Source organism: Pelophylax lessonae (assembly GCF_965119305.1).
Source record: "Pelophylax lessonae genome assembly, chromosome: 1".
In the NCBI taxonomy this organism is placed as follows: Eukaryota; Metazoa; Chordata; class Amphibia; order Anura; family Ranidae; genus Pelophylax; species Pelophylax lessonae.
This window is the reverse complement of record NC_138768.1, coordinates 96,600,742-96,624,178: the sequence shown is the minus strand read 5'-3', so window position 1 is coordinate 96,624,178 and position 23,437 is coordinate 96,600,742. Positions and strand designations below refer to the sequence as shown.

Sequence of the window (23,437 nt, the reverse complement as noted above, 5' to 3'; positions counted from 1 at the left end):
AAATTTTATCATCCAAAGCTGCACAAGGGCACAGTAATTCCTTCATGAGAAGTGTTTGACCATAATGCCGTTGGCATGTACAAGCCCTTGCATGACCTTACCTACTATTGCAGAAAACATTTTTCTTTTGTACATTATTAAAATGAGTGTTAAAATATGCATTCCAATTAAAACTGATTTTAGAGCTGTATAATACCAAAATACTCTTGCAATAAAATATATGCTGTATGCGAGAATGAAACTATAGTGAGCTCACATGGTCATATACTGTACAATCATTGACATTGTCCAAATATGGTGAAGTGGCCATATTAGGTCAATGATGTCATCAGCATCCCTGACCCTTTCCTACATGTGGTTGTGAGCAGGGAATTATATGACTACAGATGATTAGGTTGACAGGCTTCTGTCATGCGACAGTTTCCCGTGGGTTCAAGCTGAACTGAGTTTGTCCCAAACCTTAGCTCATCCCTACTGTTGAGCAGCATGCAGGAGCAATCTATCTTTACAGCTGCATTTACCATTAAAAATAGGTAAATGGTGTTTATTTTTAAAACATTTAACATGACACCATGCACTGAAAATGCCTGTTGATTACTCTGATAGGAAAAAGCAGGCTTTAATAGTATCATCAAGCTGTGCTTATTGAGTCCGACTACAGGGCCTTAGAAGAAAGAGAGCCTTCAGGCTATGGGGCTGCCCATGGCCATAATCAGGTAATGCCCACAAAATAACTTGTAACATCTTCTAAATGTTATTTCCCTCAATGCAAAATTAAATGTGATTCTTCCATGAAGATGAGGACCAGGATTCTGTCCAAACCTCTCTCAACAGTAATTGCCAAGCTGGCCCATCTCCATCCACGCAAAGATACTGCATACGTTGCTGATTTCTACAGTAAGTACAGTAAGTATGACACACAGACACCTACATTCACAGCAGGATGGGTTTTTTGCATTTTGGATCAGGACAGAAGCATTTGTGCTTTTCATTTTCGTATTGTCAGGTCCCCAAGAAAAATGTCCAATTAAAGTATAGAAAACAAGTCCCTTAGTCAATAAAACTGTCTATAAAAAAATTTCAGAATCAAAAAACTTAATTTTCATTTCAGTATTCCTTTACAAATAAGCCTGAGTCACTGTTCAAGTATTCACAGAATGTTCTGTAAAACTAAAGTTTCTTCTCATTTTTCCATTTTCTCCTTTAGTGGTCTTTTGAAAAAGCCAAGCTGTAAAGCAAAAATGTAAGAAACATTATTTTCTGTTATTCCTAAATATATTTATTTAAGTTAAAGGTTAAGAGCATCCAAAACTGATATTCTAGTACAGGTCTTGTGTGGGTGTGCTTCTGTACATTCTACATTTCTCTCTTTTGATCTCCAACATTTAGTTCACCCATCTGGCATTGTCTTTTGTCAAGCTTTTACTTGATTGAGGTATACCCATGCCTACAAGGAATTAGGCTGGGTTCACACTTGTGCAATCACAGACAGTGCATGTGATTCGGGCCGCATTTTTGTGCAGATCACATGCGATGTCTGTGCGATGCAAATTCAGTCATACAATCTTTATGGCTGAAATTCATCGCATTCGCACCAAAATGGTGCAGGACCCTTTTTTTTTTTTTGCTTCGCACTGGAATCAGATCATATGGGTGTTCACACCCATGCAATCCCATTCCTGCACCATTTGGATAGTTTGCACTGCAATCTGCGAACCGATCTGGGGGTATCATTAACTTTATACTGACACCCCCAGCGGTTCGCAGATGTCAGTGTGAACCAGTGTGCAATTCAGGTGCAGCTTTTCCCGCATTGCACCGGTGGGAACTGGGACTTAAACAGGAGTAGCTTACAGAGTTTAAAACGGGATAACTCATCATTAGAGTGTCAGAGAGTTTATCAAGCAGTGTGTGATTTAAAAAAAAAAAAAGATGACTATCCAGTAGCGAAGTCCTATGAAATATAATTTAGGATCAAATTATTCTTTAAAAACCATCTGCAGGCCCAGGTCTCCTTCTAAGTTGCCTAAAGACTTATTCATATTTTTAAAAAAATGTTAACTAGGATCTGGGTGTTCTGGTAGATCCAAAGCTTAATAATAGCATGCAAGCCAAGCTGCGGTTTCCAAAGCAAACAAAGTCCTTTCTTGTATTAACAGAGGCATGGACTCCAGAGAGAGAGAGATATCAATTTGCCCCTGTACAAATCATTAGTAAGACCTCATGTGGAATCTGCAGTTCAGATTTGGGCACCAGTTGTCAAAGAGGATATCGGGGAACTGGAGAAAGTGCAGAGAAGGGCAACCAAACTGATAAGAGGCATGGAAGAGCTCAGCTATGAGAAAAGATTAAAGGAACTGAATTCATTCTCTCTTGAGAAGAGAAGATTAAGGGGGGAGATGATCAACATGTATAAATACATAAGGGGTCCATATAGTGAACTTGTTGTTGAGTTATTCACTTTAAGGTCATCACAGAAGACAAGGGGGCACTCTTTACGTCTAGAGGAAAACAAATTTCATCTCCAAATACGGAAAGGTTTCTTCACCGTAAGAGCTGTGAAAATGTGGAATAGACTCCCTCCAGAGGTGATTCTGGCCAGCTCACTAGATTGCTTTAAAAAAAGGCCTGGATTATTTCCTGGGTGTACATAATATAAATGGGTACTAATATTTATAGGTAAAGTCGATCCAGGGAATATCCAATTGCCTCTCGGGGGATCAGGAAGGAATTTCTTTAGCAAATTGGGGCTGTAGCAAATTGGATCATGCTTTGCTGTTTTTTTTTTTGCCTGCCTCTGGATCGACTGCGGGTATAGGATTGTGTATATGGGATTGTATGGTTGTGTTTTCTTTACTGTTTTTTGTTTTTTATTGGTTGAGCCAGATGGACTTGTGCCTTTTTTCAACCTAACTATGTAACTATGTAACTGTATGCAACAGATACAGTAAAGGGTCAGGCAAAAAAACTCTTTTTTTTTTTTTTTTTTTAACTGATTTTGATGTCAACATGCCTCCAACTGCTAAAAACATTGAGATGGAATTGATCAATTCTGACAGACAGCATTTATATTAATTTGTATAATATATTTATTTTGCCATTTTTTTCCTAAATTCCCTAATGGAAACATCTTAATTGTGTGTGCCTGCTCTGAGTAAATATGTGACATATCTACAATGGCAAATTTGTTGCATATTTTACCAAAACCATCTGAGTTGGCCACCCTAATTTTGCTCAATAAATGTCCTTATCAATAATATGCATGAGCCTATTATTACTGCAGACAGCTAGATTTGACTTGGAAAAAAAGAACATAGCATTCAATGGGAATTTTACCAACTCTGATCCTTTGGCAGCATTTTAAAATATTACTGTAGGTTAATAGTACCTGATCAATTCCAGCCTATGATTTTTGGTGGTGGATAAAAATCTAAACAATAAATCAAATTGGTTGATAAATAGTTTCCAAACACTTTGATAAATAAGCACTTTTATGTTTTATGTCATCACCTAGTATGACGAGAACATTGGTGTCTGCAGACTTTTACCCCCCTTCATGACCAAGCCATTTTTTGCAATACAGCTCTGTATTCTTTTAACTGACATTTGTGCGGCTACGCAATGCTGCACCTAAATAAAATTAATGTATTTTTTTCCCCACAAATAGAGCTTTCTTTTTAGTGGTATTTAATAACCTCTGTGCTTTTTTTTTTTGTGCCATATTAAAAAGGAGACCGACAATTTTGAAAAGAAAAATCAAACAATATTTTCTACTTTCTGCTATAAAAACATATCCAATAAAAGAAATCTTAAACAATCAAATTTCTTCATAAATTTAGACCAATATGTATTCTGCTACATATTTTGGCAAAAAAATAAAAAAATCCCAATAAGTGTATAATGATTGGTTTGCACAAAAGTTATAGTATCTACAAACTATGGTATATATACTGGAACTTTTATTTATTTTTATACTAGTAATGGTGGCAATCAGCGACTTATAGCGGGATTGCGATATTGCGGTGGACAATCAGACACTTACTGACACTTTTGGGCACTTTGTGGGAACCAGTACAGCGAATCCAGTGATTGGTGCTAAAAATATGCACTATAACTGTACTAATGACACTGGCTGGGAAGGGGTAAAACATCTAGGGTGATCAAAGGGTTAACTGTGTGCCTAATCAGTGTTTTTGTGTAAACTGTGTACTGCTTTTATTAGGGGAAGTGATGGATTTTATTTCCTGCTTTGCAGGGACACAAAATCCATAATTTTCCCCCCATCAGGAGAGAGCGGGGACCCGTAGAGTGGATTTTCAGCAGTCCTTACGGGGGCAGTGCTACATTTATGATACCTAGTACTTTAGTAAACTAAATACCATTCAGTTAGGGTTTACACATGTACCAGGAAGTGAGAATATAGACATACATACCTTCCACATTGCAAAAATGATGAGTGCTAATATAAGTAAACCTATAATAATGCTTAGTGGAATGACCCAGATTGGTACCTTCCCATACTCCAACTCTTTAGATAGTTTAATCATCGTCTGCAGATAAAAAAAAAATAAAGACAAAAATCAAACCCCTCATTTTACAAACATTTACACAGAAAGACTGTGACCATCAGTGGCGGCTGGTGCTAAAAAAAACCCTCCAGGTTCGCACTCACATACAGTTAATATTGCAGAAATCACACAGACAATACAATTCATAGCTGCCCCCCTCCGCATTACCATGCCCAGCACTTCCCCCCAGCAGTACCGTCTCCATGGGAGGAGAAGCCGGAAATCAGAAGTGACGCAATGACGAATAATGATTTGCTAAAATCAAAAGTGGGAGGGTTTAGGGTGCAGTGCTCTGCAACCCGAAAACAATCTAAATCAAGCCCAATAGAGGCTCAGCCTGGAATCACATGCCCACATCACATTTACACGTAATAGACATCCGTTAGCTCGGCGCACCGCACAGTGCGCACACATTATGGGACACATATGAACAAGTTATTAAAAAAAAAAAATGATAATATGACTAACAGTTTTCAACATGTTAAAATAGCTTTCTTCTTTGGCAAACTAACTTTGAGGGGGTGGCTCCCCTGTGCCCCTTATGGTCTGGCTGCCACTGGTGACCATAAGCAAAAGACTCAATGAAGATTTATTTCATAAGGAAAAACACTTTATTGCAGACTGGTGGCTGAATTCTTCTGCACAACTATGGAATTCACGTGTTTCAGGGATATTTCCATCTACAGTAAAGTGCTCAATTCCCTGTAATTGGATACAGTGATTTCACTGAGAAATTCCATTTATAGCATTTAAGCACGCTAGTACTTACCTCATAGATTTTACTTTCGTTCCTTAAAATGACTACTTCATTCTCACTTGTCAGTGCAGCTTTTAAAACTAGATTCAAGCTGTGGATACTGGCCTGTGGAATAGACATTGGTGTTTTATTGCCATTGTGATTTATTGATTCCATATTATATGCTGCTTGTATGTTTTTGAAACCTAATCTGTGTATCCTTCATTTTAATTGACATCCCAACACATTATTACAGTAGAAGGCAATGCCCCTTTCCGAGCATTAAGGAGTGCCGACAGGCCCGGCCTATTCAGAATCTACCCTAGCGGATCTCCCTTACCAAATCACTGGTCATGTGCTGCCTGCCACTACCGGCCACCATATACTCTGCACTCCTCTCCTGAACATATTACCTACTGTCATATACTCTGTACTCCTCTCCTGAACATATTACCTACTGTCATATACTCTGTACTCCTATCCTGAACATTCTACCTACTGTCATATACTCTGTACTCCTCTCCTGAACATACTACCTACTGTCATATACTCTGCACTCCTCTCCTGAACATACTACCTACTGTCATATACTCTGTACTCCTCTCCTGAACATACTACCTACCGTCACACACTCTGCACTCCTCCATGGACATATTACCCACCGTCACACTCTGCACTCCTCTCCTGAACATACTACCTACTGTCATATACTCTGTACTCCACTCCTGGACATACTACCTACTGTCATATACTCTGTACTCCTCTCCTGAACATACTACCTACCGTCACACACTCTGCACTCCTCCATGGACATATTACCCACCGTCACACTCTGCACTCCTCTCCTGAACATACTACCTACTGTCATATACTCTGTACTCCTCTCCTGCACTTACTACCTACTGTCATATGCCCTGTACTCCTCATTCTACCTACTGTCATATACTTTGCACTCCTCTCCTGCACCTATTACCTACTGTCATAAACTTTGCACTCCTCACCTGAACATACTACCTACCGTCATATACTCTGTACTCCACTCCTGAACATACTACCTACTGTCATATACTCTGTACTCCTCTCCTGAACATACTACCTACTGTCATATACTCTGCACTCCTCTCCTGCACATATTACCCAACGTCACACCCTATGCACTTATTTCCTACAAGTGGAATTGGTTTAGAAAAACTGGTGCAAAATGTGATGCAGCTGTGCACGGTAGCCAATCAGCTTCTAACTTCAGCTTGTTCAATTAAGCTTTGACAAAAAATCCTGGAGCTGATTGGTTTCTATGCAGATTTTGCACTCTCCAATTTTAGTAAATCAGCCCCAGAATGTCATACACACCGCACTCTTTTCCTGCACACACCGTCATTCAGACAACACTCTTTTCCTACACATGTCATAATACAATCCATACTGAATGTCCCCCACATAAAGTACATTTTACAATGGCTTGTGAGTGCATAACTAACAAGGTGTTCCTGGAACTCTATTTGAATAATGTTGGTAACTATGCACTCTGTGCATACCGTACTCCCGAACTCTGCACTCTGTATGTTACAAACTACTGGTATTTAAAGGATAAGTTTACCTTTTGGGAAAAAATAATAAATGCAAATATTTTTGCAGCAAAACAACATGTGTGTGACGAACTGACCCTAAGTGTGCTTGTGTGCTTCCATTAGTATACTGCTTCCTCCAGTCTTGAACATAGATAGCAGATATTATACCCTACATACCAGACTAGCTGACAATCGCTTGTATGAGATCTGGAACTCTTTATTGAACAAACTCACACCGAATATATACCCCACCAGATCAGATGAGACTGATTACATTATCGTATGCAGATTAAATTGTATACAGAAATAGAATTAACATAACTAAGGAACAACCAACACAAACAGTATTCTACTTCCCCTCTAGCAACTAATAGCTGAATGTGATTTAATTAACATGCTAATTAACTCAGCACTGGGGGACCAGACTGCCGGCAACAAGGCTAAAACAAAGTACATTACCCTTTATCCTACATATAAACACAGAACGGCTTATTAAACAGACAATAGCAGGAAACAATAGGTGTTTCAAGTAACAATTAACAATGGAATCCACATCTAAGCAATGCTTTGATTATTCAGGAGTCACAGACTTCATGGAAATGGTCTACAACAGGCTATATGGCAAAGCTCATACAATGTTCCATCATTATGATATAGTGGAATTATTGTATCATATATTTCTTCAGGGATATTGTGGATAAATATAACTGTTCCATTTTAAGTAATCCAAACCACATTCTCAGTGTCCATTAAGTAGCTGTCCATCATTTTCTCAGTCACCCTGTGCCCCTAATAGACATAAGGTGACTTACACTGAAGGGGGACCTGGGGAGCTGAGATAGGGATTTCCCAACCTCTCTAAGGTAAGCTAGGTCCCCCCAACCAAAGTGACTCCTGTCACTGTCACAATGTGCACTTATTATTTTTTCCCTAAGGAGCCTGGGAAGCTTTGCACCTGTGATCAGTTGATCAGGGGTGCTATTTTTATAGATTTCTGCAGACAAGCCCTGCATACGAGCTGACTGTTTACAAGCTACAGGGCTTGTAAATAAACTATGAGGCCACTCATCAGCTGCCTCCCATTCAGAGATACAAGCCATCGGGCATAATGGCTGACGGTAGTTGTAGTTCATGCATTCACAAGAAACCATGAATGAATGAAATGGCCGTGTGGGTGTAATTTTCAAATAGTGACACTCAGGCACAGGGAGAAGATCCCTGGAGGGGGGGGGGGCTGCAGCTGTTGCAACATGTTAAATGCTCCACCCTAAACATGGGTGTAACATGTAACATGTTCCAAAAGGGGAGCTTTAACAATGTCCCTTTAATATCCTCCAACTGTTAGTGCAATTTAGCCACACCCACCATTTAATGTGGTGCGCTCTCCCCCTGTGAAGGGGGCATGGTTGAGTTTCTGCACCTCTTCCCCTGAGAAAAAAAGCCCTGTCTCTCTCTAAAATGTTTTATGAGTGTCCACAGATGGGCAGGAGAAATAGTTTAAAAGGAATGGTTAACCTCTGATTGGAGTGAAAAAAGCCCTATTACACAGTAGTCATGTTGGGTCTATGAGCAGTTTCGATATTCTGGTACAGTATTATCAAGAGGAAAAGAAAAGAAGTGCAACTACCTTAATAAAAGTTGATTTCCATATTCTTAATGATATGTTAATGTGTGTGCTGTCAGAGGGCTCAACAGTGCAGTTAAATGAGGAGCACTTCATTCTCTGGCAGTCCTGTATTAAAAAAAAAAAAAAAAGCATTGTTCATGTCACAAGAAAAGGTATACATTGTATAAAGAGTTGATTAATTAAGACTTCATTTAAAGTCAAACTCCAGAAATTCAGCCACTTTGTAAAATGTGCAGCCATGTGATGAGTATACGATAAGGCATATTACCTTGTGGACTTATCTCTTTCATTTATATTTGACAGTTTTTTGGAACCTGGGAGTATAGCCTTCACAAAATTTCAGGAGGTTGGACACTGGACCATCTGGTCTCAGCTCCTTCATCTGCAGAGTTGCATGCAGCTGCTCTGCTGCCCCCTCCCCCTCTCCTGCCCAAGAGCATAGGTTAACTCAATCACAAAATACAAAGGCTTCTGTAAATGGGCAGCAGAGGGGAGGGGCAGGCAGTGCTGTGGAGTGTAGAGATAGCTATCCTCCCAGAGCTCCATAAAACTGTCATAGAGTCAGATTCTAGAGTGGATAGGACAAAAACATACGAAACTTGCCTATACACATGACTTAGCAACTGGTTTTCCAAGAATGTCAGATTACTGCAACAAAAAGATTTTAAGCAGTAAAGATATTAATATCACTATAGCTGGACCTAAAGAAAAACAGAGGCTCCTAAAGCAGATAGTTTGTGTTCCCTGCTTGCATGTCAAGTTGTTTTGATTTTAAATAGGTTGGGTTGTAATCAAGGAGCAGTGTGGTGTGGCGGGCAGTAAACACACAAAGTCAATCAATAAAGTTATATTGTAGAAAGGTTCAACACAACTTATTCAGGCTTGACAGGTAGGCACAACCATCTGGAGCCACTTATGAACTGTAACAGTAGTCTGCAGACTTGAAGATTCCGACAGCATCTGCAACCAGGAAAGCATTACAGCCTGGCTGGTCCACACCCAAAAGGGGAGAGGTTGACGTTGTTCCTGCACTTTCCCTACTCCTCTGGAACCTGTCCCTTCCTCTAAGCACTGTCCCTGCCAGATGGGGTACGGTCCCTACGCTAGCCTGTCACATACCTTGATGGAGACTGAGCTGATGAGAGGGCTTCTCTTGTGCCTCTGGTCCAAGCATCCCTGAATGTGGTGACAGAGGTACAAGGATCAAAGAAGCATGGGTGCTGGTAGCTTGGCAGCAGATGACTGCCAGGGACACTACATTGCTAGGGTGAGCCAGGGTCATACTCAGTGAGGCTAAAGCGTGGTCAGTTTGCAGGCTGAGGTCAGTATCAGTGAAGCAGGCAGAGCGAGGTCCAGTAGTAGGCCAAGTTCAGTACCAGGGAAACAGGCAGAGAGTAGTCAGAGGCAAGCCTGAGGTCAGTATCCAAAATCCACAGAGCAACGTCAGTAACTAGCCGGGTCAGCTATGGGAGATCAGTCAGCATAAGTGGAAATACAAGAACAAAGGTCAGGGGGAAACTGAAGAACATCCAGCGATTAGCACACACTAGAGTTCCCTTTAAATAGGGAGCTTGGCGACTATGCACATGAACATATGCGCCAATGCACGCTGGTGCACACAGATATGCCTATGTATCAGTGCACATTGGATATTACCTCAAACTCGTCTGTGTGTTGGTACATGTGCCTGAGCATTAGCTACATGGGAATGAGCATTAGCTGCACAGGAAAAAACAATAGCTGCAGAAGAATGAGCATTAGCTGTAGTATTAGCATTAATATTAGGTGTGCGAGTATTGGTCCTCTATATATATAGCCACTCACATAAAGCACCCAAACCTAGAAGTCGGAGTCTTAATAGACTTTGCCTGACCCAAGATGGCCACTGGAGTCACATGGAGCACCAGCGTCCAATCGGACCACTGTCTCCTTGTGACTGCCAGTAGTCATACAGGAACCAAGTTACTCACAACTTCCTTCCTCTTCTGCATTGCCTCTTCAGTCGAGCGCCACTTGCAGTGGGGAGTACAGATTGCACCTACCTACAGGGTCTTTAGCTAGTTTTGAGTACCCTGCAATTTCAGCCCATGCTATGCCCAAATATTGAAGATTAATAATGGTACCTTGAGAAGATGGGATTATCATGTTTCAGTGCAGTCTCCCTAGCAGAGGTTGAGGAACAAGCTGAGCAGGCCCCCAAGACATCTCTTTGACCAATGAAGGACTATTGTTCCTGAGTGTTCCCAAGCCATGTGATAGTTTCCAATAGGATCTTTCCAAGATGGTTCTGTATAGGAAACCACCTCCACTCTGTCAGTACTTTACAGCCCCCTCACCCTGTCACTAAAACAAGACTGTAACCCTGAAGATGGCTTTTTATATATGTTCTTTACAATGTCCCTATCAAATTCATTCAGTACGATTGGTTAGAGCCGAAGCTAACTAATCTACAGGCATATTTCCTAATTTGGGAGTAAAATTATGTATCCAGAAGAAACCCACAAATTCTCTATGCATTCAATGGATGGACATACATTTTCCCAAATGAACGTCTTCTTCTCTATACATGTACACTATATTGTCAAATGTATGGGGACGCTTCCCTTTCATGCACACAAACTTTAATGCCATCCCAGTCTTGCACAAAGCAAGGTCCATAAAGACATGGATGAGCGAGTTTAGGAACTTGCAGAAACTTGGCTGGCCTGCACAGAGTCCTAACCTTAACCCAATAGAACACCTTTGGGATGAATTAATGCAGAGACTTCGAGCCAGGCCTTGTCATCCAACATCAGTGAGTGACCTCACAAATGTGCTTCTGGAAACATTCCCATAGACCAGAGGTGGGGAACCTCCGGCCCGCGGGCGGCATGCGGCCCGCACGATCCTTCTGTCCGGCCCCCCGTGCCGCTGTGTCAGAAGGAGCCGATGGCTCCGTTCTGACACTGAATTCTCCGAAAAGGCTGGACCCGAAGCGCAGAGCAGCGCGCCTCGAGCCCGCCCATTTGTGTGACAATAGCGAATGAAAATTCGCTACTGTCTCACAGATCCGCCTCCTCCTCGGCCAATGACATTGCGGGAGGCGGGAGGCGGGACGCGGGAGGACTCGAAGAGAGGAAGCCGCCCACCGCTAGAACAGGTAAGTCAAGTGCACTGGGGCTTGGCACGCTGTTCACTCTGCATTGTTTTCAGTCACTCCGCATTGAAAGGGGGGCCACGCTCTGGGCACCCTGCATTGAAAGGGGGGCACGCTCTGGGCACTCCGCATTGAAAGGGGGCACTCCGCATTGAAAGGGGGCACGCTGTGGGCACTCCGCATTGAAAGGGGGCACGCTGTGGTCACTCCGCATTGAAAGGGGGGCACGCTGTGGTCACTCCGCATTGAAAGGGGGGCACGCTGTGGTCACTCTGCATTGAAAGGGGGGCACGCTCTGGGCACTCTGCATTGAAAGGGGGGCACGCTCTGGGCACTCCGCATTGAAAGGGGGCACGCTCTGGGCACTCCGCATTGAAAGGGGGCACGCTGTGGTCACTCTGCATTGAAGGGGGGCACGCTGTGGTCACTCCGCATTGAAAGGGGGCACGCTCTGGGCACTCCGCATTGAAAGGGGGCACGCTCTGGGCACTCCGCATTGAAAGGGGGCACGCTGTGGTCACTCTGCATTGAAGGGGGGCACGCTGTGGTCACTCCGCATTGAAAGGGGGGCACGCTGTAGTCAGTCTGCATTCAAAGGGGGGCACGCTGTGGTCAGTCTGCATTGAAAGGGGGGCACGCTCTGGGCACTCTGCATTGAAAGGGGGGCACGCTCTGGGCACTCTGCATTGAAAGGGAGGCACGCTGTGGGCACTCCGCATTGAAAGGGGGGCACGCTCTGGGCACTCGGCATTGAAAGGGGGGCAAGCTGTGGGCACTCCGCATTGAAAGGGGGGCACGCTGTGGGCACTCCGCATTGAAAGGGGGCACGCTGTGGTCACTCAGCATTGAAAGGGGGGCACGCTGTGGTCACTCCGCATTGAAAGGGGGCACGCTGTGGTCACTCTGCATTGAAGGGGGGCACGCTGTGGTCACTCCGCATTGAAAGGGGGGCACGCTGTAGTCAGTCTGCATTCAAAGGGGGGCACGCTGTGGTCAGTCTGCATTGAAAGGGGGGCACGCTCTGGGCACTCCGCATTGAAAGGGGGGCACGCTCTGGGCACTCTGCATTGAAAGGGGGGCACGCTCTGGTCACTCCGCATTGAAAGGGGGGCACGCTGTGGTCACTCCGCAATTGAAAGGGGGGCACGCTGTGGTCAGTCTGCATTGAAAGGGGGGCATGCTGTGGTCACTCTGCATTGAAAGGGGGGCACGCTGTGGTCACTCCGCATTGAAAGGGGGGCACGCTGTGGTCACTCCGCATTGAAGGGGGGGCACGCTGTGGTCAGTCTGCATTGAAAGGGGGCATGCTGTGGTCACTCTGCATTGAAAGGGGGGCACGCTGTGGTCAGTCTGCATTGAAAGGGGGGCACGCTGTGGTCACTCCGCATTGAAAGGGGGCACGCTGTGGTCACTCCGCATTGAAAGGGGGGCACGCTGTGGTCAGTCTGCATTGAAAGGGGGGCATGCTGTGGTCAGTCTGCATTGAAAGGGGGCACTCTGTGGTCAGTCTGCATTGAAAGGGGGCACGCTGTGGTCAGTCTGCATTGAAAGGGGGGCATGCTGTGGTCAGTCTGCATTGAAAGAGGGCATGCTGTGGTCACTCTGCATTGAAAGGGGGGCATGCTGTGGTCACTCTGCATTGAAAGGGGGGCATGCTGTGGTCAGTCTGCATTGAAAGGGGGCATGCTGTGGTCAGTCTGCATTGAAAGGGGGCATGCTGTGGTCACTCTGCATTGAAAGGGGGGCATGCTGTGGTCACTCTGCATTGAAAGGGGGGCATGCTGTGGTCAGTCTGCATTGAAAGGGGGCACACTATACCTTGATTACTGAAGGCCCCTTTCACACTTTTGTGACCTCAAAGTCACGCAATTTTTTACAGCGTTTTTTGCCGCAAAGCAATGCCTATTACATTTATGCATACATTTTGTACGGCCCCCGAATGATGTTACAAAAATCCAAATGGCCCTTGGTAGAAAAAAGGTTCCCCACCCCTGCCATAGACACACTCCTAAACCTTGTGGACAGCCTTCCTAGAAGAGTTAAAGCTGTTATAGCTGTGAAGGGTGGGTCAACTCAATATTGAACCCTAGAGATCATGGGTGATGTACTAGGTAATTTGCTGACATGAGCCATCTTTTTTTTTTTTGCCAAAAGTATTTGTAGCTTACAGTATACTCATCGGGATGCCAACATTTTCACTTTTTTCTTTTGCTGTAGTTTTTTCTTTGTTTCATAGTTACATAATGTGATTTAAAAAAAAAAAAAAAAGACACAAGTCAAAAGGAAAATAAAAAGAATAAAGCCTTACCATTATTGTATCTTTTATATTTTCTTTAAACTTTTGCAGGACATATTTAGTTCCTGAATATATCCTTAAAGGATCCAAAAGCTGATCAGCATTGCAAATCACATTCTGGAAATAAAGTGTATAGCATTGTTTTAGGTCATCCTAAATGTTAAATACACAAGTCACTTATTCTATATGACAAATATTCTATATGACAGATTTTACCTCTAAATATAAACTATAATATTTTAAACATATTCTATGCAAGCAAAAAAGTAAATAAAAAATCATGTACTTACTTACTTATAGAGAAGGCAATGTCACAGTGAAAACTTTTAGTGGTTAACTAAGAATACTAAAAAATATATATAAGCTTTAGGATCCCATAAGCTCCTCCCTCAGATAATACATTTTATGAAGATTTTACCCCCTTCCTGACCAGGGCCTTTGTTGCGATTCAGTACTGCGTGACAATTGCGCGGTCGTGCGACGCTGTACCTGAACTAATTTGATGTCCTTTTTTCCCACAAACAGAGCTTTCTTTTGGTGGTATTTGATCACCTGTGCGCTATAAACAAAAAAAGAGCGACAATTTTGCAAAAATAACAATATTTTTCACATTTTTTTATATGAAATTCCCCCAAAAAAATGTAAAAATCAAAATTTTTTAACATTTTTGGCCAATTTGTTTTCTGCTACATATGTTTGGTAAAAAAAAAAGCATATTTTGATTGGTTTGCGCAAAAGTTATCGCGTTTACTAACAAGGGGATAGATTTGTCATTTTTGGTGTTTTTTTTAACGCGTAATGGCGGCGATCTGCGATTTTTTTGCGGTACTGCGACATTGCGGCGGACAGATCGGACCCTTGACTGACATTTTTGACACTTTTGGGGTTACCAGTGACATTACTGCAGTAATCAGTGCTATACATATGCACTGTTACTGCAAAATGACACCGGCAGGGAAGGGGTTAACTTTATTGAGGAAGGAGGGGTTAAGTGTGTCCCTAGGGGCGTGCTCCTTACTGTGATTGGACATGGCTACTGGTGTAGGAACAGTGATCAACAGTCCTACATGGTAGAACCGTATGATCACCATTCCTACACAGGGGAGAATGACAGGCGGCTTGTTTACATTAGCCGCCTGCCTTTCTCCCTTCACGGAGGACGATCGCGAGTGACCGGCGGACATCAGGTCCGCCGGTCACACGCACGGACTTCCCAGGGAAGGAGCCGGGGCGGGCGCGGGCCTCAGCGGGCACGCGCTCGTCTGCTATTGGCTCACAAGCAAGTGACAGGCTAGTGACGTATATATACCGTGTTTCCCTGAAAATAAGACCGGGTCTTATATTAATTTTGGCTACAAAAAAACACACTAGGGCTTATTTTCAGGGGGTGTCTTATTTATTTACGGTATTTACAATAATTTACATTTATTTAAAAACAGTCATGTCATCATGACACTCCTAAAGTGGTTGAAACCCTAACAAAAAAAATCCTGATCCTTTAGGGCATGATAGACAGCACAGTGTACCGTGTCATTTACCCCTCTCTTTGTTCTAAAAAACCTGGAATAAAACAATAATATGTTTTTAAAAAATGTCCTGTGTCCCCTGTCTTCCCTGTTAGCTCAGGAGTCAGCATTAGGACATTCTGTAATCCCAAAAATAAACCTTGGTCAAAATCAGTTTTGTAAAAAGATTATAGAATGTGCAGTGTGTCTCCTTTTGTATTTTTATTGTGGAAAATACCCTTTTTACAGCACCGTTGGGTGCTCACATGACCCACCGGAAATCTTCTTCCCAGTTTTGAGCACTGCAGAGTAATGCCTCGTACACATGCAACGATTGTTGGCTGTGAATTTTCGGCCAACGTCCGATCGGCCGTTTTTCGGCTTGTTAGTATGATGCTTCCGACAACCGACTGCGACTTTTCGGCCGAACAAAATCTGGTGTGCATGCTATAAAATTTTTGTTGGCCGTCAACAGAATGGCCGATTTTCCGTCAGTCAGTACAGATTTCGGCAGACAAAAATCAGATGAGCAAGACTGGGCATGCTCAGAGAAGAAAAAACACACGGAAAGTACACCAGCATATGACATCACTTCTGAAGTTGGTTGTTGTTGGCCGAGAAAATTCGCGTGCAGTCTAGAGAACATTTCAACCAACACAACAACACTGGACAAAAGTCGACTGATCGGTCGGCCAACAATCGTTGCATGTGTACGAGGCATAAGGGGCCGCTGACGTCAACCGGGAAGAGAGCAGAAGATCTACGGCAGGTCATGTGAGCACCCAGCAGCACTGTAAATAAGGTATATTCCACAATAAAGTTACAAAAGGAGACACACTGCATATTGTATCATCTTTTTACAAAATGGATTGCATGTTTTTACAACGACTTTAACTAGGGCTTATTTTCGGGGTAGGTCTTATATTGCAGCCATCCCCAAAATTAAAGCTAGGTCTTATTTTCGGGGTAGGGCTTATTTTCAGGGAAACAGGGTACGTCACTTTGCCTGGTCGGGGCTGACCGACGCAGTATATGTACTTGCAGCTGTCGGCAACCGGTTAAATGTATTTATATACATTTTTCAAAGCAAGTCTGTGTTTTGACCATGCTGTTTTATTACCTTGACTTCAGAAACAAATTTTGTCCTTCCTACGCTGATCTGTTCAGCCGCCAGGAGTGAGAAAAAAAATTAATACTGTTTGGCATGTGACTCATTTTTCTTCTTAACAACTGACAGCTCTGCTTCTTGGTCCTTTGCTGGCACATAGAGGCAGGGAGAATACTCAGCCCTGCATAAACTATAACTAAAGGGACTCTGTGCTTACAAATGGTTTTCTCCTTGTTCCTGGCTGATTGGTGTGGTTGGAGAGAGAACGGAAGATGAGAGCATTTGCTGCCGGGGAGAGAAGCAATAAAGCAAGCCTGTTGCTTTGCCCCACATGGGTTTGACTTAAAGTATTACAAAGCTTTTTTAAATTCAGGTAAGTATGAAATACCATACATAACATATTTAACATTAAGACAGCAGGTGGCGCTCCATGCAAGGTCTATCTGCTAGCAAAATATACTAAGGTCTTAAACTGGCCAAGCATGGCTCAAAAGGCCAGTTTAAGCGCCAACACCATTCGGCTTGACAAACTTCAAATGAGAAGTCTAGCGGAAGAAGTCTGAAGAGTCAACTAGCTGCAGTCGCTGTTCAGATGTTCTGACAGCCGTGGTGGGGTGGCTGTCAGAATACAGTAGTTAGCAGTGGGAGATTCATCCATCCCTGCTGTTTAGCATGGATATGTGAATCTATGCTCCTCTCAACCTTTCCTAGGCTGACCCAGATTTTCATTAAGCAGAGATCTTATCAAACCCCCGACTTTCCCCTAAAAATATGCCTATAAGTGGCTATGAATGGATGGAAATGTGGCTGGTTAAGCACGGATCGACTAAATTTTGATCAGTGTGTGACCATCCTTGTTTGATAGAATTCGATTGTTAGATTGACTTCCATGGAATGAACAAGTTGGAAAACTTTAGTTGAGCAGCCATGAGTCCCACTACTAAACACAATGTACCAGCGGGGGAGGGGGTATTTTTCCATCCACCCTGATTGTTTGGATGGAGGAACAGCCAGCTTAAGACAAAACCCTTGCTGTTCCAAATGCAGAACTAATCAAGGACCTCTACTACATCTACTTTGGAAATGCCCAAAATTGGTAATGATTTGACGATGGATTTACATCGGGGGACACTATTTTTTATTCATTTTAAGGACACTTGTCCTGTGTTTCTTACTTTTTTACACTTTTTTGGTAAATGGGTATGGGTACGATGTATCCGCACCCATTCACATAGGGGGAGCAAGATCTGGGGCCCCTTTGTTAAAGGGGGCTTCCAGTCTCCTATAAGCCCCCACACCTGTACACCCTGACAACCACAGCCCAGGGATGTCAGGAAAAGGCCCTTGTCTACATTACAGCCGTAAGCAAGTTTAAATTACATTTTTTTCCTTTAGAAATGTCAGTATTGCTGCAGCAGACTCCATATATCATACAGATGAGGCACTTTATGGGGACCCCTCAGGCACGATATTTAAAGAAACTTTTCATTTTTATTGTTTTGCTTTAAGCATCATTAACATCACTGCTTCTTAAAAAAAATTTTTTTGCATTGTTCCCCAGGGCAGTACCCAGGTCCCCATACACTTTTTATGGCAATAGCTTGCATATAAGCCTTTATAATGAGGACTTTTGATTTTTCATGTTCATGTCCCATGGGCTTTAATAGAGTTGGCATGTTCGTCAGAACTTTTTCCCTGTTCGAGATGTTCTGGTGTGAACGGGGGGGTTGTCGGCTCATCCCTAATAGCTACTGGAATTAGATGGAAGTATTGCTTTTGTAAAAATTACCTTTCAGGCTAGGGGTTCAATCACTGGTGGCTGGTGCTGGAAGATTTTGGGGAGGGGGGGGGTGTGCGGGCAACTCCAAGTTTGGAGTCTCTGCATTTCACTCTGTAATTGGGCCTGCAGGCACATTCCAGCATACACACTGCATCCAAATAGCATTGCAACACATACAATGTTTCATTTTATAGCAATAACAGAGAACTCTATAGAACACCTTGAGAGGCGTTTAGCTTCTTTACAGCAGAGAAGTCCTGGATGTGTATTGACTCCGCACTCACCCTATGGCTGTCACGGCTCTCCTGGACTGTCCAATGCTGCAGCTTCTGTTTTCACCCAGTCTTCTTTCAGGGTTCTGGGTCTTCCTGTCCTGATTGGCTGTGAAGCCAGAAGCCTCTGGTTTTGGCTGGGATCGCAGGGTGGGAGGGCTCTGCGCCCTGAGGGCAATATAAAACTGGCCAATTGGGGCTTCAAGATGTGGTCACATGCATATAAGGGTGTGACGGACATGGTAGAAACCTGTTGGTAGGCGCCCCCCACTGTGCAAAGCCACACAGATGGTGCGGGCTGGGGGGCACCGCCGCAGGCTGGGGGGGGTGGTGCCCCTGTGCCCCATGTGGACCGGCTGCCACTGGGTTCAACCTGCAAACACTCACTATTATGATCTCGCTGGCTAATCTACTGGTCTTCCCTATCCATGTCCTTCCCATCTTGAACACAGAAACCTTTCTGAAGAAAACCAGGGGGGAAACTGGAGCAGACAAAATCTGAAGCAGGTATATACTGTAACCAATCAGCTTCCAACTTCAACATACTCAGTTAAGCTTCAAAATCCAGCTGTTGAAAGTGTCTCTTTGATCTTTGCATTCAGATTTATTTGCTGGTTCAGTGTCCCACAGATCTCACAGTTTTGATATTGTTTCTCTTATATACAGTACTTTAGGTTTAAGTGGGAATTGCACTTGGGCATTATGACTGCATGTAAACCATGTGAAGGTGAATGACCTCAGCCCATTTGACACACCAGGTTAAGCAGAGAGGATATTGCACTTCTATTACTAGCACACATATAAATATCTTGCACACACCCCAGTTTAATATCAGGAAACAGACACCAGACTGGTTAGAAATAAAGAAATGCACTGCATTGTAATAAATCAAAGTGGATAGTAATATGTACATATAGGATTCAAACACAAATCTGTAGAAAAAGGAGGTACTATTTTGTAGCAGTTTGGATTTAGGAACCTATATGGTTTAGATAAATTTATTCCTGAGAATCTGTAGGTAAGCAATAAACTATGGCACAGATGGTAATCAGTATTGTAATAACTTTGCTGCGATCAGTATACTGTCCTGCTACTCTATATGAATGACTATGTCAAAACCCAGACCTCATTGCAAAAGTACCTCTTTCTTTAGACAGCAAGTGAAGTCCTCATAGAGCAGCTGAGGAGACACTCCTTTGCCCTAGTTCTTAAGCAAGCTAGCGTTGGGGCCCAGTCTTTAGGATGGTGCACATAAATTCCAGTAAAGTGTGCATGCAGTGGTAAAGGCTGCTAATCAAATATCCAGCATCTATGTGCTTAGTCTCTGCTAGCAGCAACAGGTTAATGGCAATAATGCCCCCTCACCCAGCGATATAGTTATTTCAGACAATGTTCAGAGAATTGTCTGCTTCTGTGCTCGGGCACACCGGTCACAGCAGCCCAATCCTCGAAAACTCTGATCCTCAACAATCGATCCTCAGCACTATGGCCCTCAGTGCTCCAGTCACAGGTTATACCAAAGGTGCCACCCTGTCCAATCTCCCCATAGCAAAGAGAGAGTCCCCTGTCCTTTGCCTGACAAAATGCAGCTCTCCCCTCCTCCCATCAGACTCGCTTTTTGGGAATTGTGGTCCGACTGTCCATTGATTTCCACAGCTTGGTTCCCATTCTGAACTATATCTCCCATTATTCAGACAGGGAACAACTGCAGGACAGTGTCCTAACTTGCTATCTCTCTCTCTAGCCAAGCACCTAGTTACACCAATATAACGTTTATCCTCCTAAAACCTAGTCTAAATGTGTCTCTTTCTCATTTTACTGCGTGTGTGCATAATATGTCTGAGGAATAACAATGCTTTGTCTTTTGTTTTGTTTGAACAGTTTGTATTTTCTTTTTGTATAAAAAATCTTTAAAGTGATCCAATTAAAAAAAAAAAAAAAAGGAAAAGAAAAAAAAAAGAAAACACATGCAGCCACCACATATACACTAGGTACAGGTAAGATGCAATATATTACCCTTTTCTTCCTAGGTTTAGATATGCTTTACCTGGGGGATTATTAAAACTAGGGATCGACCGATATGTTTTTTTCAGGGCCGATACCGATACCAATATTTTGGTCACAACGTATCGGTATCGGCCGATATTTTGTACATTTAAAGTTTTGAAAAATAAAGACAATTTTTGACACAAATCTGGTACTGAACATGTTAATTTTTGTTTAATGCTTAATGGCTGGCTTGCTTGCATCCTGTGGTGGGTGGCTGGCTGTCTGGCACCCTGTGGTGGGTGGCTGGCATGCTGGCACCCTGTGGTGGGTGGCTGGCTGGCACCCTGTGGTATGTGGGTGGCTGGCACAGGGGCTGTGGGTGGCTGGCTGGTACAGGGCCTGTGGGAAGTTGGCTGGTATAGTGCCTGTGGCTGGCTGGTACAGGGCCTGTGGGTGCTGGTTGTCTGGCACCCTGTCTGTGGGTGGCTGGCTGTCTGACACCCTGTGGTGGGTGGCTTGCTGTCTGGCACCCTGTGGTGGGTGGCTGGCTGGCACACGAGCTGTGGGGGGCTGGCTGGTACAGGGCCTGTGGGTGGCTGGCTGGTACAGGGCCTGTGGGTGGCTGGCTGGTACAGGGCCTGTGGGTGGCTGGCTGGCTCACTGGTAAAGTGCCTGTGGCTGGCTGGTACAGGGCCTGTGGATGTGGGTGGCTGGTTGGCGCCGGGCTGCTATGGGTGGGTGTATGGCTGTGATGCACTCCCGGGAGACTAATCCTGACTCCAGATGAGGCTGTTCAAGACGAGGGAGGCAGCCTATAAAGGCAGAATGACGTCACAAAAATATCGGCAATATTGGCCAGTTCCGGGGCCGATACCGATATATCGGGGAAAGTGCATATCGGCCCCCGATATATCGGCCTTGCTGATAATCGGTCTATCCCTAATTAAAACCTTCTTGAAAGCACAAAGACACTTTCACTAAACATGCAGGCTTTTTAAACAAAGGATAATTACTTGCTAAAAAACCAAGGATGGGTAATGAATGTACCCTGGTTCACACCTATGCGTTTTGTGGTGCTTTTTGAAGAAACACACTACAGTTCATTTAACATGGTTTCCTATGAGACAAGTTCACATAAATGTTTTTTTCAGCCACTGCATTTTTGGAAAGGGTCAGGAATTTCTTAAAATACAAAACGGTGCTTTTTTTTTGCTTTTTGGTACTATAGACTATAATGGAGAAGCTGCAGAGAAGCATGTAGTGGTTTTTGCCTCAATTTTATTGCAATTTTGCCGCAATTTGCACTTTGTTTTCTTTTTAAACTGCCCAACAACAAATCTGCCAAAAAAGCATAAAAAAAAAGCAAAAAGCAAATCATGACAAAATCCTGATAAAATTGCATGTGCACAAACGGAAAACGCACAGCAAAAAGCACTGCAGAAACGGATAAAAACCAAACTGCATAGGTGTGAACCGAACCTAAAAAAAAGTTTTTTGCAGCAAATTAAATTTGATTAGTAATTAAAATATGACATACGGTATAACATATCCTATGACCAGCTTGTATACTTAAATAAACAAACAAAATTGACCTTAGACTGTTATAATTAAATTCATAATTTAAAAATTATTTAAAAATAATAATAATCCCTTATTGGATTCAAGAAACATGCATTGCTATGGAATTCCAAGCTGAATAAACAGTAATGAAAGTGAACTTACATCAGAAAATGACATATTAGTCAGATAAAGGAGAATGTTGCCATCTGGAGTTGTATATGGGAATGAAAGATGAAATGTAACTCTTGGCATAGGAATGTAGTCATCATTCTTAATCTGAAATAAAAAACATGACAATTTAACATAACTGTAATTGAAATATTTTAAAATAGGAGAATTCTTAAAGTATAACCAAAGGCAAAACTTTTTTTTTTAGTTTTGGATAGAGTGGATTAGAACACCTGTCAGTTTTTATAGCTGTCTGTGCCCTCATTAGGGAGATTCATCCTCTCTATTTGTCCTGTTTACCATTATCATTGAAAGTGGAAATGAAAGAAAATCCCAAATATTGGGTTGTTCCCAGAAAGTTAATACTCGCCCCCTAGTGGCCTCCCAGGCAGATGACGCCTATTAACGTGATTTTGCCTGGGAGAGCCACACTGCCGACGTAAACAGGCAGTGCAGCGACGGCAAGTGGTTAATGCGTACATATACTGTATATCAAGGACTTACCAAATAATTCAGTTTGACTTCAGGCCCAATGAAATCAGTGGAGTTAATCTGAGAAGGTATGGAGTCATTGGCAGCAATAATAACACTGACTTCTTTTGCAGAACTTTGTAAATGAAAAGAATAACCAATTAATAACATCCAAAATACAGTACAGAACATTTAGAAATAACAGCTTGTACAATGGACACAGACATACATTATAGATAGAAATAGGCAGTATGTACCCAGTAAAGGTCAGTCCGGATTCATATCTTACTGAAAAAGAAAGGTCTCTTCTGTTGTCATGTAAGGTATTGTTCTTCTCACCACTGTCACTGGAAAATAATAACATCAACATATTACTTTATTAATATATCCTTTATTTTATATTCTTCTATTTTTTGGAGGGTGCAGAACACCAGGAAATCTCACTATGACACCAATCACATGACCATTGCAGCAATAGTTCCTATGTGATTATATTATACAAGCATCCAATTACCGGTGCAAAGAGCTAATGGCTAAGTGCAAAGTGTAAAACCTTTAGGAACTAATAAAAATAACCTATATTGAAGTGAATTTAAATAGATCAACCTCAGTAGGATTGATTTATCAAAGTATTCAACAAAACACAGATTACT

The 23,437-nt window shown here is 42.8% G+C and overlaps 1 protein-coding gene across 1 annotated transcript in view; it reads right to left on the bottom strand.

Annotated features, from left to right (window-relative positions):
* Positions 1–626: 626 nt before the first annotated feature.
* ITGA1 (integrin subunit alpha 1) overlaps positions 627–23,437 on the bottom strand; it is a 229,476-nt gene continuing 206,665 nt past the window's right edge. The window contains exons 23-30 of the mRNA XM_082258819.1: positions 23,042–23,131; positions 22,818–22,920; positions 22,308–22,421; positions 13,944–14,048; positions 8,500–8,604; positions 5,338–5,430; positions 4,434–4,550; positions 627–1,228 (exon numbers count right to left, since the gene is read on the bottom strand). Of these exons, the coding sequence (XP_082114945.1) occupies positions 1,184–1,228; positions 4,434–4,550; positions 5,338–5,430; positions 8,500–8,604; positions 13,944–14,048; positions 22,308–22,421; positions 22,818–22,920; positions 23,042–23,131 (772 nt within the window). The 3' untranslated portion in view covers positions 627–1,183. The remainder of the gene's footprint in view (positions 1,229–4,433; positions 4,551–5,337; positions 5,431–8,499; positions 8,605–13,943; positions 14,049–22,307; positions 22,422–22,817; positions 22,921–23,041; positions 23,132–23,437) is intronic.